Source organism: Octopus sinensis, linkage group LG1 (assembly GCF_006345805.1).
Source record: "Octopus sinensis linkage group LG1, ASM634580v1, whole genome shotgun sequence".
NCBI lineage: Eukaryota > Metazoa > Mollusca > Cephalopoda > Octopoda > Octopodidae > Octopus > Octopus sinensis.
Window position 1 is genome coordinate 89182308 of NC_042997.1, and position 19969 is coordinate 89202276.

Genomic DNA, 19969 nt, shown 5'->3' on the forward strand with positions numbered 1-19969 from the left:
GAACTATTCTGTCCATCTTGTGTGTGCTTGCTTTCTGCCAATTCATTGTAAGACAGTCTCTTGGGAAGTTGTGTATCAGGCATTTGAATAAAGCAGCTTGCTCTGACTTGTGCTCTCCTCAGCAATGTGTAAGTGCTTGACAGATCAGCTTGAGAGAGGACCTCTGTGTTTGAGACCTTGTTTACCTAACGACTTTATTTCACCAGATACTGTTATCCTATCAGCTTTGAAAAATCTATACCTAACAAAACAAAGTCACTTTGAAGGCTTATAGCCATACCATTAATAAAGATACACACACATAAAAATATATACGTATATACATTCATGTATACACACACACACACACACACATAAAATAAATCCTTTATATAAGCATATGAACAATTAACTCTTTAGCATTCAGCTTACTTTCTGAAATGTAATGGTTTTTTATTCACATTGTTCTTTTCTACTCTAGGCACAAGGGCTGAAATTTTGAGGGAGGGACCAGTCGATTTGACCGACCCCAGTACGCAACTGGTGCTTAATTTATCGACCCTGAAAGGATAAAAGGCAAAGTCAACCTCAGTGGAATTTGAACTCAGAACGTAAAGACAGACAAAATACTGCTAAGCATTTTACCTGGCATGCTAACGTTTCTGCCAGCTCGCAACCTTTTATTTATTCACATTGTTTTGAATCAATCATGCATTATCTCATAGCTTCAAGATTTTCATGATGTGATTGCTTATTTTCAGTAGGTGTGAAAGACCAGATCTGACTGGTTTGAACATAGAACAGGAAGAATATTTAGGTTGGATATGGCCAGTTTTAATGCTAAAAGTCATTCACTGTTCATTAATAAAATTGCTGTGGTCCCTGGTATCAACAAGACACTGAAGTAAATAAGCACAGTCAGGAGTCTTGTTGACAGGGGTTACAACATATCTTAGCAGTAGTAAGCTTGAACAGATAACCATGTAATCAATAGAAGCGATGCAGTAAACTTAATCTGAAAATTTCAAAATATTTCTAAGAGTCATCAGATATCATTTTAAGATCTTCTTCATCTTCTTTCAAAAATTGTTTCTTCAGATTCTCAGGAACAACCACATTGCTAAGATCTTCATGTTCTTTTGCTGGTTCATCTCCAATGAGAATGTCAATAAGGTTTTGGATGGCTATGTCATTAGCTTTGTCAGTTTCCCATTTATGTAGTTCCCGCATGATAATATAAGTGTTCTTTTCTTTGATATAGGTCCGTCCAGCTTTTGTGGCACACAACTGAAAGAGAAGCATAAATATTAGTTCACATTGTTCAAAGATGTTTCTTTTTTCTCAAAGTTTAAGCTTTATTAATAGCCACTTGTATCCTCTGCTGGTCCTTGCTTATCTCTGACATAAATATCACCTCTCCACCCCACTTAGTTACAAAGGTTTTTCCTTTCCTGCCTTTATCTCTTTTCTTGTTATTTCCTATCTTGCAAATCATTTGGCAACTCTACAAGTGCCAGTGGCATAAAAAATCACCCAGTATACATTGTAAAGGGATTAGCATTAGGAAGAGCATCCAGCCATAGAAAGCATGTCAAAGCTGACACAGAACCCAATGCAACCTTGTGGTTCACTGGATCAGGTTAAACCGTTCAACCCATGCCAACATGAAACACAGACATTAAATGATGATGATGAATGATGATGGTTTTTCTTTTAATAAATTTATTTTCAAGTTTTACATCATGGATAATTAGTTTCTTGAGGCATGGAAGCAAATGCTAAAATGATACTAACAGATATCATCTAATTTTAATCTATTAATACTGAGGTACAGACATAGCTATGTGGTTAAGAAGTTTGCTTCTCAGCTGCATGGCTTTGGGTTCAGTCCTGGAGTGCAACGTCCTGGACAAGTGTGTTTTACTATAACTAAATAATGGTGTTGATTTAATTAAGTAATCTCTACCAGCAAATGTGTGACTTTGTGTCAATGTTAGAAATCATTATTATTAACTCTAGGTGGCAAGCTGGCAGAATCATTAGCACATCAGGCAAAATGCTTGGTGGCATTTCGTCCATCATTATGTTCTGAGTTCAAATTCCACCAAGGTCAGCTTTGCCTTTCATCCTTTCAGGGTCAATAAATTAAGTAGCAGTAAAACAGTGATGTAATCGATGTAAAAGTATCGACTAAAACAATTAAGTACCAGTAAAATATCGATGGAATCAACCTGTGCCCTGCCACAAAATTTCAGGCTTATTATTAACCCTAGGTGGCAAGCTGGCAGAATTGTTAGCATGTCAGACAAAATGCTAGATAAAATTTCTTCTGGTTCATTACAAGCTCAAATTCCATCTTGTCCCTTTCCTTGTGCAAAAATTAGAAATAATTATTATAATTAACCCTTTTGATACCAACCAGGTTGAGGCCAGCCCTGAGTCTATGATACAAACTTCCTAATTTTAAAATGATCCAAACAAAAACCTTCCATCAAAATTTCATATTAGTTCATGTTTCAAACACCAGCTTAATAATGACATTATTTTACTAAATTATTATTTTCAAAATTAATTGAAACAATGGCAATGCATTTCAACAGAAATATGGTAACAAAAGGGTGAATCTAAGTATAATAGGAGAGTAGTGGATGACTTAATCAGAAGAGCAACAAAACTTTTTTTTGTTGAAGCCTGGTACTTATTCTATCAAACTCCTTTGCCAAACCATTAAGTTACAGGGATGTAAACACACCAAGACTGGTTGTCAAGCAGCTTAATAATGACAACGTCATTTTACTAAATTATTTGTTATTTTCAAAATTGAAAAACATACACACAAACACATACATACAATGGGCTTCTTTCAGTTTCCACGTACCAAATCCACTCACATGGTTTTGGTCAGCCCGAGGCTATAGTAGAAGACACTTGCCTAATGTGCCACACAATGAAACTGAACCCAGAACCAAGTGACTGGGAAGCAAGCTGTGCCTATAATCCTTCTTCACATTTTTTTTTTTTTACTTGTTTCAGTCATTTGACTGCGGCCATGCTGGAGCACTGCCTTTAAAAAAATAATGGAAGGCCTTTTCTCAAAATTATTTTCACTTTTTTTTAATTCATGGCACTACTAGCCAACTGTAGAACTTTGAAGAATTTTATTTCAAATTATGTTCTACTTTCTTTGTAATTTGTTATCATTTGTTTTTGTTTTCTTGTTTTTCTTCCCCCTGCTAAACCATCTCCAAAAGACTAGTTAACCAAACTGCACCAACAAAGTTGTCCCTTCTGTTTTTTGGGTTTTTTTTTTAATATTTTCCATTAAACTAACTGTAAAAGACTTCTTTATCATCACCCCAACTCCTCCAAATCTCTCATTCTCTTTCTCTAAATGTCTCTTTTCATCAGGAAGCAGGGAATAAAGGAAATGGTACTTTCCAACTAAATTTTTTTTGCATAATTTCAAAATAAACATTACATTTAATGCCAAAAGTTAGATACATATACACACGTTCATGCATGCACACACATTTTCTTTCCCTCTCTCTAATGTACAATAAAACTTATGCGTGTGTGTACATATATATATATATATATATATATATATATATACACATACATATGTGTGTAAATCATGTGCATGTGTGTATATATATACACATATACATGTATATATACATACATACATGTGTGTATGTAAACATGCATGCATGCATGCATACATACATACATACATACATACATACATACATACACACATACACACACACACACACACACACACACACACACACACACACACACACACACACACACACACACACACATACTTATTTTAACTTAAATCATGTAAGTGAAAATTAAAACAATTTATTTAATAACAGTTTCCAATGTTGGTACAAGGTCAGCAAGTTCAGAGAAGTGGGTACATTGATTACATCAACTCCAGTAGTCAAATGGCACTTATTTTTTATCAACCCTGAGAAGTTGACAGGCAAAGCTGACCTCAGAACATAAAGATAGACAAAGTGCCACTCAGCATTTTGCCCAGCAATACTAACAATTCTGCAAGCTTATTACCTTAACAAATAATAAAAACAATAATAACAAAAATAAAAACAATAATAAAGAATATTTTTTTAAAGCCTGCAAATTTGTAAAGATGGAGCTACAGCTTTAGGACTCATGACAGACTTTCTATCCACATCTAAGTATAACAGTCTCAATGCATGTGTTCTGAAGGCTCGATATATGCCCATTACTTCCTACAGCATCTCGTTCTTCAGTTAAATTTCAAAACATGTCACTTTGATTCCTTCCTTTCAAACTTCAACCTTCTTGAGCAATGATTCTCAACCATTTTTTTGCCTATGGACCACTTTGATTCCTATTTTACTCTCCTGGACATCCATAGCCATTCAATGTATACAAAAAAAATCCCACAGTATTTTTATTATTAAATGTTATTACAAATTGTATTGAAAAATTATTTTGATATTTTGTTTATTGTGGAAGTATGAGCAATTCATTGCACATAAATTTTAACAGCAAAATCTTATATGGGCTTCCAAGAGCCACACAGGTCCTAGCTGAGAACCACTGCTCTTGAGCAACCCACCTCTACATTCTAGTGGAGGCGCGTGGCTTAGTGGTTAGGGTGTTGGACTCATGATCATAAGATTGTGGTTTCGATTCCTAGACTGGGCACCACATGTTTTTAAACAAAACACTTCATTTAACATTGCTCCAGTCCACTCAGCTGGCAAAAATTAGTAATCCTGCAAGATCAGCGTCCTGTCCAGGTGGAGAATATATATGCCGGGTCGTCTGCTGCTAGAGAGGACCGACCAGGTAAAGGACCTGGGTATCTTGGTGGATTCTTCCTTTTCGCCCAGTGCGTCCATGCTGCCAACAAAGCACGCAGAGTTCTGTTTTTGATTCGACAGTCATTCGGAATGCTCACAGCAGCCATATTCCTACCGCTCTATGTCCCGCTGGTGAAACCCATCTTGGAGTATGGGATTCAAGTCTCTATTCCTTATCTCCTCAAAGACATACATCATCTCGAAAGAGTCCAGAAGCTGGCTACCCGCATGGTTCTTGGTCTCAAGCATTGTCTTATGAAGAAAGGCTGAAGACGCTCGACCTTTATTCTCTAGAAAAACGATGCCGCTGTGGTGATCTCATTCTTGTTCACAACATCATGAGCGGAAAGTGTAACCTCTCGAAAGAACTGTTCTTCACTCCTGCTCCTGAGCGTCGGCTGCAGGGTCACTCCGAAAAACTCTATCTGCGACGATTTCATCTCAATCGAAGGAGAGGGGCTTTCTCTGTCCGGGTTGCAGATCCGTGGAATAAGCTGCCGGACGAGATAGTGAAGATGCCGATGACCGCTCGGATCAAAGTCTCTCTTGACCAGAAATGGCCTGAACTCTTTGCATGAACACCCTCACTGTACATAACTCCATGTCCCCCTACATGGCCTTGCTTTTTGCTTTTTGAGCCCAAAAATTAACTTAACTTAACTTATGCCGTGAAACAGGCCCTTGTGAATCAGTTTGACTCGAGAATGTAACTTTTTTTTTTTTTTTTACCTCTATACAAGCATATACATTTACCTATGAACAAACTGAATGTTAATCACACTAATCGCGTTACAGTTGTCTCCCTTGTAGGAGGTTTTTTTAGACAGCTTTGAGCACTGCTCTTTTTATTAAACACCGATGGTAAAAGTTTCACTGAACAGCTATGAGTTGGATTTACTTCAAATATACAATGACTATGTAACAACAATAACTATATCTGCATATAGTATTTGTTGTTGTTATTTATCCTCAGCTCAACTCTGAACAAGACATTCCAGCTATGATAATCTTATCTTTTTAAGGGCATCTAGACCAGTGCTCCACAACCCTTTTTCATTTGTGGTACATTTACATTCTTTTCAAATGAGGTTTCAAATTCAGTCCCACTACATAGTACCTCCTACTATAGCCCCAGGTCAACCAACGTTTTGAGAGAATATTTAGCACATGGAAATTGTGTGGAAGCCCATTGTGTGTATGTGTGTGCGTGTATATATATATATATATCTTGTACTTGTTTCAGTCATTTGACTGTGGCCATGCTGGAGCACCACCTTGAAGAATTTTAGTCAAACAAATTGACCCCATTACTTATTTTTTTTAAAGTCTGATATTTATTCTATCGGTCTCTGTTGCCAAACCACAAAGTTACAGGGAGTTAAACACACCAAAACCAATTGCCGAGCCGTAAGGTGGAGGATAAACACAGATACACATATAAATATATGCATAAATATATGACAGGTTTCTTTCAGTTTCCATTTATCGAATCCACTCACAAGGCTTTGGTCAGCCTCAGGCTATAGAAGAAACTTGCCCAAAGTGTCACGCTGTGGGACTGAACCTGGAACCATGTGGTTGGAAAGCAAGCTTCTTACCACAAAGCCACTCTTGCACCTATATTTTATATGTGTGTGCCTTTGTGCTTGTTCCCCACACCACTACTAGACAACCAATGTTGGTTTGTTTACATCCCCGTAACTTAACAGTTTGGTGAAAGCGGCTGATAGAATAAATACCAGACTTAAAATAGATAAGTATTGGAGTTTATTTGTTTGACTGCACACTTTAAGGAGGTGTCCCAACATAGCCACAACTCATGAATGAAGTAAGGAAAAATAAAAAATACCTTAAGAAAGAGAGGACAGAGAACTAAGCTATGCTGTACTCGAGAAGACCTACCCACCACAACAGAACTGAGATTCTAACATCAAGGTGCCACATATAAAGCACTATGTGAGTGCTGGTGCTGATACCACATAAAAAATACTGGTGCCACCTAAAAAAGCACTGGTGCTGGTGCCATATAAAAAACACTGGTGATGGTGCCACGTAAAAAGCACCCAGTGCACTCTAGAGTGGTTGGCATTAGGAAGGACATCCAGCTATAGAAACCAAACCAAAACAGACTATGGAACCTGGTGCAGCCCCTTGCCTTACCAGTTCCTGTCAAGCCGTCCAATCCAAGCCAGGATGAAAAATAGACCTTAAATGTTAATGATGATGATGTTGCTGCTGCTGCTGCTGATGATGATGATACCATGACCAATGATCTCAACATGGGGTACATGCAACAGAGATTAGAAACTCACAAATAGGGACAAAGTAGAGATACAATAATGGTAACAGCAAAAGGACAGCATAAAAACACCAATGGTAACATATTAAGGAGAGCAGTGGAGTGATATGAGACTGCATTGTAGACACATAAGAGACAATAAATGGAAACAGATATATTAGAGAAAGCAATGGAAAGGAAACAAGGACAGTGAGGTTAGCAATTAAGTCACACCTGAAAAACTGCATCAATCAATGTTCTTCGTGTTTCTGGGTCAGTTTCCCGAGTTTTGTCAGGTGAAAGGTACTGGAGATCCAGTGGTAAGCTGGCATTGTCTTCATCATCAAATTCTTCCGGACCAGCCAGAGGTAAGAGTAGATAAGGCAAAATGTCAACTACGTCACTTAGTAACCAATCGTGGCAACCTGAAATAAGAATAAAATGTTGGTTTGTGACCTAAGATATGGTTTACACAGAAATAAGAAGGGACAAGATCAAATCCCTTGATGTTGAGTTTCAGAGATGCATTGATATGGAAAGAAGAGTAATAATATGTTGTACAGTTGTCACAAATCATCTTGTACCAACATGGAAAATAGATTCTTTCAGTGGTTCCAGCTATGCTGGGATATTGCCTTTAAGGGTTTTATCCATCCTAGTACTTTACTTGATACTTTTCTCGACTTTGGAGGTAGGCAATAAGTGAAGTTAGTAATGGCGATTAGGCATAAAGGGAAGTAACTGATACAGAGCTCAAAACATCATCCCACTCTTATTTCTAGCAATGCTGGTGCTAACTAGTACCCATTGTCACTTTAGTGACGTCTATAGTTCTACCTTTCGGTTTTAAATTGCAAATAAACCACTTTTATTATTTACACAAACAAACACAACACACGCACACATACATATATACACTACATACATACATGAACACACACATACATACTAGGAAAGACCCTCAGGAGGTCAATAACATTATTTATGTGACCATTTCTGGTGGTGGATAGTAGTCTCCAGGTTTTTAATATTAAAGGCTTGGGTCTCATTTAACATCCAATCAAAGTTCAAATATTAATCTGAGTACTGGTATAGCAAATACATCGTGGGCCACTGATGTTTTGTATGGAGAAAACACTGTGAGTGTTTTCATTCAACATTTTCATTGGTCATACTTACCTCGTCACAAATGACATCACAGGATATCTATTGATCCATCCACATAGGATATCAGATAAATAGTCTGACAATTAATAAAGATGTTATTATAGTGGCTTGTAATTTCCTTTAGTTTCTCATCAGATATGAACACTTATGATGAACAAATTCCACTGCTTTATCCTTTGAGATTGTGAAAACCAGATCAAGGTTCTTCATATCATTTATAATTTCTGTATATAATCTTCAGGTTGTCTATAAAGATGCTATGTGTCAGGTTAAATGTTTCTGATCTTGTAAGTCATTTATATACCTTCACATTTCCTCAAAGAAAAGTAATATGAGATTCATTGCAAGTCCAAACAGCATCATAGAGAGACTGTCTTCCTCAATTGCACCTGGGCAATACTTTATCTACCAGAGATAACACAATCACTTCCTGTATTTAACTTAAGGATGATGGCCAGAAGGAAACCAGATTGTTCTATAGTTTTAATTATGGGCTCTAGAAGTATTTATGCATGTGTATGTCTGTGTATATGTGTTTTCTTTTATTCTTTTATTTGTTTCAGTCAACTGACTGTGGCCATGCTGGAGCACCGCCTTAAACAGTTTTAGTCAAAGAAATCGACCCCAAAACTTATTCTCTGTAAGCCTCATACTTATTCTATTGGTCTTTTTTGCCAAACTGCTATGTTACAGTGACATAAACACACCAACATCAGTTGTCAAGCAATGGTGGGAGGACAAACACAGACACAGATAAATAAACACATGCATATGTGATGATGTTGTTTTGCATGTGCGTGCGCACATGCGTGTGTGCAACTGGCTTCTTTCAGTTTCCATCTACCAAGTCCACTCACAAGTCTTTGGTCAGTATGAACCTATATTAGAAAACACTTGCCCAAGGTGCTTTGCAGTGGGTCTGAACTCAGATTGCATTGTAACATTACTTTTTTAATAGTGGCATACAGCCATGATGATAATAATGACAAGAAACAAAATATAGTAACTTCTTTCAACAAAAAAATGTAACTTACTTGTATCAAAGCAACAATTCTTTATAACACCAGCACAGCCTTTCCTTCTGATTGTGGATTTCTCAAAAGACAGGAATGATATGAGTTTAGTAATCAGCCGTCTTTCTTTGTCAAGTAATATTGCACGAATTTGAGAAACTTGGGACAAGTTGCACAACACAAGAGATAAATGATGCAAATAACAGCCTTTTTTGTTATAATTTAGTTCTACCAAGGCTGAAACTATTTTCTCAACAATACCATTAATTTTGTCTTCAGGAAACCATTTAGTTATAATGGCAGCACATTGCTCAGTTCGGCTCACATTAGAAAGTAACATACACATCATGTCTGCAGACTCAAATTCCCTGTCAGTAATTTTATCAAAAGCTTCCAATCCAAAGGCTTTAGCTTCTTGGATTTCCAGGAACTTTTCAGCAATATCAGTATCAGCAAGAATGTTAATTAAAATAGTAAATGCTTGTTTTGAAACTGCACAATCAGATTCTGCAGTTAACATCATAAAGTATTTTAAAGTTTCTGATTTTGACAAGACTTTTTTACCGACTTCATGTTCAGAGTATGAAACAGCAACATCCAATGCCATTTTCTTTACTTCTAATGTAGCAGCAGGCAACAGACAGGGAAGAACTAATGAATTTAGTTCTTTTTCATCAATGTCAGCCATTTCGATAAAGCTCTGAAAAAGAGAGAAAAAACAAGAATTTCAAAAAAAAAGGTTATTCTTTATCAGCTGCAGCATCCTCATCATCACTACTTTTAATGTCCACTTTTGCATGCATGCATGGCTCAGAGGAAAATTGACAAGGTATATTTTTCACAGCCCAATGCCTCTCCTGTCACCAACCCTCACCTGTTCCCAAGTAAGGTAACATTTTCCCATAATCAGACGTTTTTATGAAAGATTGGAAATGACACAACTGTATGACAGTGACATTCGTTTACAATCATCAAGTGATGTCAAACCAAGGCTGCACTAATTCATATACACATACAGATACATATAATTAATTATATATGTATATAAGTGCAGGTGTGGCTGTATGATAAGCTCGCTTCCCAACCACATGGCACTTTGAGCAAGTGTCTTCGATTATAGCCTTGGGCTGACCAAAGCCTTGTGAGTGGATTTGGTAGATGGAAATTGAAACAAGCCTGCCTTATATATGAGGTCTGATCAATAAGTATCTGGACTGTTGCCATAGTAACGAAGCTAAAGCACATAGAGTAAAGCCGCTTGGCAAAGATTAACCTTGAACTCTGCTATGCAAGTGCACTAAGTTTTAACATTCTACCTCACTTTCACTGTTTACAGCAGTACTTGGAAGGAAGGTGTGTAGCATGTGATTGTTGCATTGACCATGATAGAGAAAGTTGTCATGGCAATACCTGCTCAAAGGCCTACACAAAGTTGCAGAAAGTGTGTGGAGAAGAATGTATGAGTGATTCAGACGTTTCCAAGATGGCCAAAAAAATGTCACTATTAACAAATGCTCTGGGAGACCTGCAACCAGCAGAACTGAGAAAAACATCGCAGATGTATGTGCAGCTTTGAGGGAAAAACAACATCTGTGAGTTATTGGAGGATGTGCAGATTAGTTACAGTTCAGTCCATTATCACTTGAAGATTTAGGTAAGACACACATGTCTGTCAAGTTTGTGCCAAAACTGCTTTCAGCTGACCAAAGAAACACTCGGGTTTCAGTTGCACAAGATCTCCTTGATTGTGTCAAGAACGATGTAAAACTTTTTGAAAACTTTGTGTAGGCCTCTGAGCAGGTATCACCAAGCTTTTGGCAAAATTTGATGCAGATTCTCTGCTCAACTTTCTCTGTCATGGTCAATGCGATGATTATATGCTACACACCTTCCTTCCAAGCACTGCTGTAAACAGCGGAAGTGAGTTAGAACGTTAAAACTTAGTGCGCATGCACAGCAGAGCTCAATGTCAATCTATGTCAAGCAGCTTGACTCTGCATGCTTTAGCTTCGTTAATATGGCAACAGTCTGGATACTTATTGTTTGGACCATGTGTATGTACATATATGTTTCTGTGTGTCTTTATGTTGTACCCCCACCACTGCTTGACAACTAGTGCTGGTGTGTTTAAGTGTCCAGAATTTAGTAGTTTGGCAAAAGAGAAGGCTAGAATAAGTACCAGACTTTAAAAAATAAATACTGGGGTTGATACATTCAACTAAAAATTCTTCAAGGAGATGGTCCAGCAAGGCCACAGTCTAATGACTGAAACAAGTAAAAGATAAAAGTTATACACACACAAACATTTCTAAGCACATATATGTTCATATATATATATATCATCATCATCGTCGTTTAACGTCCATTTTCCGCACTAGCACGGGTTGGATGGTTCGACTGGGGTCTGGGAAGCCAGGGGCTGCACCAGGCTCCAGTCTGATCTGGCAGTGTTTCTACAGCTGGATGCCCTTCCTAACGCCAACCACTCCGTGAATAATAACAAAGGGTGAAATTAATTAATTAAGAAGTAATCAGTAATTTCACCAAGTAGAATTCGGCATGAAAAAGACCATTTCATGGTAAGCTTAAGTAATACTTTATAATTAAGGTTCAGCAACGATTTGCTTCCCCTTTAAAGTAGAAGGAATAGCTAAGATTTTTTGACTGCTATTTCTAAACTTCGGTATGTGGTGAAGCAAATCGTTGCTGAACCCTAATTATAAGTATATGTATATGTATATATATATATATATATATATATATATATAATATATATATATATATATATATATATATATGTATATATATATATATATTGCATATATTTATACATGATTTATATTATTATTATTATTATTATTATTATTATTATTATATATATATATATATATATATATATAAATATATATATATATTTATCTTTCAACTTTTACTTGTTTCAGTCATTGGACTGTAGCCATGCTGGGGCACTAGCTTGAAGAGTTTAGTTCAACACATCAACTACAATACATTTTTGCCAACCCACTAATTTATGGGAACATAAACAAACCAACAGCCAAGGTGCCCTCCCCCCCCCAAGGTGCCACACACTGAGACTGAACCTGAAACTATGTGGTCGGGAAGCAATCTTCTTGCCACTGCCACACAGCCATGTTTGTGCCTATCTATCTATCATCATCATCATTTAACGTCCGTCGTCCACGCTGGCATGGGTTTGACCGGGCAGGCATGGACCAAGCTCCAGTCTGTTCTGGCAGTTATTTTTAATATTTTTCTTGCTGGATTACATGTTCATTTCTCATTTCTCTTTTTTTCCATCTGTGATTTTATTTTTGATCATCTATATGAATGAAAATATCTCCTCCATCTGGCTACTTTTCTTTCTACAAAACGAGAAGTTACATTGCAGAACTGTTTTAACGAGTTGTATCTATTTATCACCCAACGAGATACATCAGCACCGCGGGATGCTCCTGAACCAGTTGCTGAGTGTCCCACCCATGAAGGATCGATGGTAGATGTGTTGAAACAACTGTCATGATTAATAATAAATTCTCATATATTCCATCTTCTGTCTTTCATTTGCCATATATGTATATATATATATATATATATTGCAAATAAGAAAATGGAGAAGCACATTAGTTGGTTCATCAACTTTAGGATATTAAAAAGTTGACTTATTTATTTATTTATCAAAATGACAACCATAATAACATACATACATATAATATAATTCTATGCATATAAGATAAGAATACAAGCAGTTATTAAAAAGCATGAATATCAATTATTAATTATGAAATGTATATATCACAATCATCATAATTTAATGTCCATGTTCCATACTGGTATGCATTGAACGGTTTCGCAAGGATGCATTAAGTCAATGACTGCAGAGATATAGGCACATCTTGGCATCTTGTAGTTGAAGCACATCACAAATTAACAAGTCTGCAAACTATCTAGCATCACATCGGCCCTTAAGAAGACCTTCTCACAACAAGGAAGAAAAGATGTTATGATCATGTTACAAAATCCAGATGCCCTTACAAAGATCACTCTTCAAGGAACTGTGGAGCGGGAAAGGAAAAGATGGACAGATAACGTCAAGGGATGAATAAGCAAATCACTAGAAGCCAAGATATGTCACGCTGCCGCAACAGATGGAGAAAGTTAAGCCCTCTTCTGACTCCATCAGAAGAGGGCTCAAGAAACAAGCAAGGAAAATAGCAAGAAGGGAGACAACTCATAGAGTTAAGTAGCGTTAAAAGCTAACTTAGAGTATATAACATTTACTGTAATACAATAAAATTTAACATGAAACATATAGATTGTTGTAGCAACATTAGATGCACTTCATAATCTTTAGTTTTCTCAGGATAGTAAAATATTTAACGTGTTGAATACAAGTATCTCAGTGCAAGATTAGGTTACGCAAAATAGTTAATAGTTGTCTCAATATAATGGCAGGGGAGATAACTCATCCAAGGTTCTGGTCACAATTCCTGGAAAAATATGTAAATAAAGCAATGCAGATTAAATTGTCTGATTCAAAATTACAGTGGAATTTTTAAAGTCTTAACTCGCATCAGTGCACTAATGGTAGTACAATACTTTATATGCTTTAACATTAATTACACCTTTTTCCGTGTAATATATATAAATGTCCTATAAATTCCACAATGCCTTGGTTTTGTTGTCTCATTATATATATATATATATATATATATATATATATATACACATTAAATAAAATGAGACAACAAAGCCAAAGCTGTGTGGAATTTATAGGCCATTTATAAAGAAAGAGGTCGTCTTACAGCTGTTTCTAGAATATTAGTGATATCCCTTCATCAGAGACGAACGATATGAGAGAGTTAACTAGTGGGAAACAGTAGAGTCCAGTATAAGGAGTTATTTTGGAAAAGGATGGATATAGGAAGTATAAAGGGAAATAAAAGAATAAAAATAGAAGTAAAAATATATGTAGGATGTTACAGTTGCTGTTCCATTATCCAAGGATAGATTCCAATAGGAGTTCATATTTTGTTATTACAAAATATGAACTCCTATTGGAATTTATCCTTGGATAATGGAACAGCAACTGTAACATCCTACATATATTTTTACTTCTATTTTTATTCTTTTATTTCCCTTTATACTTCCTATATACATCCTTTTGCAAAATAACTCCTTATATTAAACTCTGCTATTTCCTTCTAGTTAACTCTCTAATATCATTTCTGATGAAGGGATATTGTTAACATCTCAGAAACAGCTGTAAGACTACCTTTCTCTTTATAAATGTCCTATAAATTCCACACAGCTTTGGCTTTGTTGTCTCATTTTATTTAATATATACATACTCACACAAGACCCGTATTAGACTCCTCACTCCTATTATCAAACTGAGAGTCTAACTACGGTCCTCCTGTAGCACTTACATAGCCTTACTTGCCATCTTGGGTCTTCTGGATACCAATACCTCTCATATATATATATGAGATATGCTGTGCTTGAGAAGACCCAACAAGCCAAGTGAGACCATAGCCCATGGCCTGTGCCAGTGGATGTAACCAGCCCAATTATGAATACCTCTCATTCATTGGACAATAAACCTTGCTTGCAAAGGCCTATTGAGGTAAGTGAAATCAAAATCAAAATTGCTGACATGACTGACGACAGTACCACTTGATTAGCATTCATGCCAGTGGAACATTAAAAGCACATCCGAATGTGAAGCGTAACCAGCCTACTTATGAGTACCCCTCATTCATTGGGCAATGAACTTTGCTTGTGAAGACCTATTGAGGCAAGTGTAAACAAACCAAAATCACTGACATGGCCGATGACAGTAGCGCCTGATTGGCACTCATGCCAGTGGAACATTAAAAGAAGCATATCCAGGGCCACGGATTGGCTCCCGTGCTGGTGATACGTGAAAAGCACCATTCGAGCGTGATTATTGCCAGCCTCACCTTACCTCGAGCATGGGCGTTGCCAGTGCCAACGGACTGGCTTTCATGCAGGTAGCATGTGAAAATACCTTTTGAGCGTGGTCGTTGCCAGAACTGCCTGACTGGCCCTCATGCCAGTGGTACATAAAAGCACCCACTACACTCTTGGAGTGGATGGCGTTAGGAAGGGCATCCAGCTGTAGAAACTTTGCCAGATCAGATTGAGCCAGGTGCAGCCTCTGACTCACCAGTTTTCAGTCAAACCGTCCAACCCATGCCAGCATGGAAAGCAGACGTTAAATGATGATGATGATGAGATATAGATATAGATATATATAATTTAATGACAGGATGTGTTAACCTCTGCCAAAATAAATACAGAAGCATACATAACATCCAAATGTACATCTTTTTACCTCTGATAATATTGTGCTCATGTCACATTAATGTAAATTTAATGTTTATAGAGCATTAATTGAAATGTCTGTAAGTGAAGATGACCAATTTGCTATTAATAATAAACAATTATTAACTTCCTGATCTCCATTTTCTTTTAATAATGCTATATATATATCGTTTTCAGAAATATATAAATCCAGAGGAACGGCCTCCTCCATTATAAAATAAATAAATATATATATATATATATATATATATATATATATATATAGAGAGAGAGAGAGAGAGAGAGAGAGAGAGGGAGAGGGAGAGAGAGAGAGAGAGAGAGAGAGAGAGAGAGAGAGAGATGGTGGGAGCAATGCAGAACCATCGGAAAGGACTTGGTTTTGGCGCAGATCAGTTCAGACTGTTTGCAAGCATGATGCGGAGTGAACGCAGATCTGTTGTTAGCAACAGCATCAAAACAAGAGAGGCAGAGAGAGAGCTTCATTTGATCCGATGTGTTCATCAAAGTCAGATGACGAGATGGGAAGAACATGTTGTTGAGAGGAAGATAAGTTGGGATGAGATGTGGAAGTGGACGACATCTCGGCTGAGTTTCCTGATTCGTTCATCTTATGATGTTTTGCCATCACCTACGAATCTAGTAAGATGGAACGTCTTAGAGAATGACATCTGCAAATGTGGAAAGGTAGGTACACTAAAACATATTCTTTCCAACTGTTCATTAGCATTGAACAGGTACACATGGAGGCACAACTTGGTCCTTAAGATTATCTTCAATGCTATAAAGAACTAAATTCATCTCAACAACACTGAGGAAAAACCGTTAAAAGTACCATCAAGATATTTCATTACCTTCGTGAGACCAGGTCAGTGGATCCATTTCAAGAAAAAGATCAAGAAACTTCCTGAGAAAAATGAAAAGTGGAACGGCTATTGGGAGGTAACTGCAGATTTACCTGGGTGCCAGGTTTTCTTTCCCATCCCAGTTTCGAAAAAACCAGATATTTTGATGAGGTGTGAAAGAAAGAAAGTTGTAAATATAGTCGAGCTAACGGTTCCTCATGAAGATAATATGGACGCCGCTCGGGCTCGAAAATTGAACCGTAATGAAAACCTTCTCGAGGAATGTGAAGACACAGGCTGGAAAGCGGAACATTTTCCTATCGAAGTCGGATGTAGAGGGTTTGTTGGACACAGCGTGAGACGACTGTTGTTATCGCTAGGCCTACCTCATTGTAAAGTCAATACCACCATGACTGATATCCAATCTACAGTGGAGAATGCTAGCCACTGGATTTGGTTAAAAAGAGACGATGAGCGATGGCTAGAAGTATATTGAGTTCTTCATAACCAGCTGATCTAGCAAGCGGGGCCTCATATCAGTGAGGGGGGCCAGTGCGCATTGATGCCGTTGAGAGGTAGGTCCTGAAACGGCGTGCATTCTCTCCTGATGACCCCATACACTTGCTAGCTTCCGGTATACGGAGCTCTTAACTGGTAGCACTTGCATGTGCAAGTTGTTTGCAAGACATATATGTATATACTTACTTCTTAATTACAATGTGCACTCTTCTATCTCTTCTCTATCTCTCTCCCTCTCTTGTTCTTCATCCTTTCTGGTTTTCTCTCCCACCCTTCCCTATTCTTCTCCTCTCCTCTTCACCATTCCCTCTCTCTCACTCTTCCTCCTTGACTCTCTTGTCGCTGACACATGACGAAAGGGAATCTATCTTTCTGCCCATTTCCTTCCTAAAGACAACACATGCTTATACCTGTCTCCTCTCATAAACTCATCCTCCTAGCATTCAGAATAATTTTTCTATTGGCTTGGCTTAACAGCCATCACCATTTGTTTTTACTGTCTTGTTCTCATTGTCCTGTTCTTGTTACCACTTTCACTCTCCGCAAAAAATCCCAAATTTTATTTAATTTGCTTTGCGGGAAGGACTGTTTCAACGAAGTTGCGTATTGTCCTTGCCTTCGTAACGTGGAGAAGATGAAACAGGGACAAGTGATGAAGGAGAATATTCTTTATGTTGCCTGGCTCGTTTCTCTGTTTTTTTTTTTTGTTGTTCGAAAAAAGCTTGTTTTCTATGTTTTCGTTTCTCATTGTGTTCAACCCTTTTTTGATGTCCTGTACCTATATATACATATATATGTAAGTATGTACATATATGAATGTATATATGCATATATTTATATATTATATATAGTGTGTGGGGGGTGCGTAGCGTTTAATATGCATATAACAGGCTTTCTTCCCTTCATCTGACATTTTTCAGCTACTGCCAAAGAATTCATTCTGACTTGAAAATATTGATTTTTACAACCTTTTTTCATAAAGAATACTTTGTATCTAGATTTCATTTTACTCAATTTTTCTTTCTTAAAAAAAACAATTTTAATAAAATGAAGAGTCATCTCTCAAAAGAGAGACAACGAACAAGTTTCTAAATGGTCACTAGATCAGCTAGAACTAGTGTGAAATCTCCAAAGTTCCATTCTACTGTCTTGCAACTTGTCTGAGATGATAGAATACCAACTGAAGGGTGTATAGTTCAAATAATGCCTCTAGTGTTGTAATATGTTCAGGGTGTGGATTTCGAGGGTCATATGGCTGACCGTCACCCCACCCATTTCCGCATTTTTTTTTTTTTATATATACAGAAATACTCCTTTCGGCTACGGAGATTCCGAATCTGTAAAAAAAAATTGACAAAAGTCGGCATTTAAAAATTTCGGATCTTTTCGGTTTGACCGGCAGTTTTTTTAAATAATTTCTACGTAACTAAACACTTTTAAACTTCGTATACTAGTAGAATGTGTTTATAAAACATCATTTTCTCTTGGCTTTCTTGAGAAAATTCTGTAGTTTGTAACATATTTCGTCTTTAATTTCTTGCATTTCGGCAATTTTAACCAATCAATGACCGTCTATTGAGGTGAAAGCATTCTTTGCCGTATGAATATGTCCCTCCTTTAAGAAACAGATTGGGTTTATTTACATTTGTGAAGAAAAAAATATACCTTTCCCCCCCACCCCTAACCCTAAAACAGATTGAAATGCAATAGATCGATACTAGGATCATAATTATGGGTGACAATTTCATATGACACCGCTAGAAAACTGCCGTTCAAACCGAAAAGATCCAAAATTTCAATTTTCCCCCATCCCACGTCCGCCGTTTGCTTTTTATATTATAGGCTGCATTGCATAATCTATCATTCTGTATTTAAGGCTGTCATTTGAAGGAGTTTTGGCTACTGTTTTTACCAAAGTCGATCGGCCACTTAGTTTGGTTTCTCAGTAATAATTGTTCTTGTAGAATGAAATATTTGGGAATCATCTGAACGGCTAAAAGCGTAAACAATCACAGAAATCAGATACATTTCTCAATTAAGAAATATGAACCAATCAATGATCCTTATGCAGTCGCTCATATTTCATATGAGGGACCCTTATGCAAACGGTAGCCAAATCGCCTACAAACTACACTGTTTTGAGAGATGACTGTTCATTTGAAATCTCCCGTGAATGGTTTTCGATCTTAGTCTTAAACAGCACGTGCTTTTGACTACAACATTCATTATAAACAATAACACTATCACAATAATAACAAAAAGAAAAATGTAAAAGAAAAACTTATTAACAAGTGATCGTAATATTGGATTAGTTTCTGTAATAATTCTTACCAGTTCGTTACCGTATCTGTTAATATTATATTTTGTTGTGTAATACAGTAGAACACATGCCCATGTTTAATTTGAGTTGCCTAAAAATTTAATCCGGCAAACTGAAGTAAGAGCCAACATAGTGTCGTTTTCTTTCTTTCTTTCTTTTTTTCTGAGTAGTTGTAATTAATTTTAATTTTGCGAAAAATAGTATATTTTTTAAACTTTAAATGTACGACAAATATTTTTTTAGATATTCTAAATATTTCTCATTAAGAAAGTTTCGTTTCGCAGATTAAAAGAGTCTACCGCTTTCCATAATACAGTTTGTAAATGAGTTAATATCACGAATTGGTTATTTTGTTATAATATAACAAGTACTTTAGAGAAAGTAATAGGCATCTATGACAGTTAGATCTGCGGATGAATTTAGGCGCTCATTATTTTCCCCTCAACATATAGCAATTTCCTTTTCCATCTAACAAATTTCGCTTTTTACTTTTACTCCTTAACATTAATTTTTGACAGAAGTTGGGACCAGATGTTATTTTATCGAAGACGATGTTACCGAATGTATGCAGGTTCAGCGATTTAGTGACGAAACCTTTTTTTTTTTTTGCAATTTTTGGA

The 19969-nt window shown here is 36.7% G+C and overlaps 1 protein-coding gene across 2 annotated transcripts; it reads right to left on the reverse strand.

The window, feature by feature from the left end:
* Positions 1-791: 791 nt before the first annotated feature.
* Positions 792-19464, reverse strand: LOC115214006 (protein HGH1 homolog). 2 transcript variants are annotated; one of them, XM_036502686.1, is made up of 4 exons: positions 19361-19464; positions 9324-10002; positions 7363-7547; positions 792-1272 (listed from the first exon to the last, which is right to left on the reverse strand). In XM_036502686.1, exons 2-4 carry the CDS (start codon positions 9988-9990, stop codon positions 1015-1017), a joined length of 1110 nt encoding a protein of 369 aa, XP_036358579.1. In that variant the 5' UTR covers positions 9991-10002; positions 19361-19464; the 3' UTR covers positions 792-1014. The 2 variants fall into 2 exon arrangements, with proteins under 2 accessions (XP_036358579.1, XP_029638883.1); XM_029783023.2 differs by having other exon boundaries at positions 792-1266; positions 7357-7547; positions 19361-19463.
* Positions 19465-19969: the final 505 nt, after the last annotated feature.

Excerpts from the sequence above, each read along its gene's own strand:
- LOC115214006 (XM_036502686.1), bottom strand. The coding sequence starts at position 9,990 with ATGGCTGACATTGATGAAAAAGAACTAAATTCATTAGTTCTTCCCTGT. Across the intron at positions 7,548-9,323 it reads GAATTGTTGCTTTGATACAA|GTTGCCACGATTGGTTACTA; the intron begins GTAAGTTACATT and ends TTCTTATTTCAG. Across the intron at positions 1,273-7,362 it reads GAACATTGATTGATGCAGTT|TTTCAGTTGTGTGCCACAAA; the intron begins TTTCAGGTGTGA and ends TTTATGCTTCTC.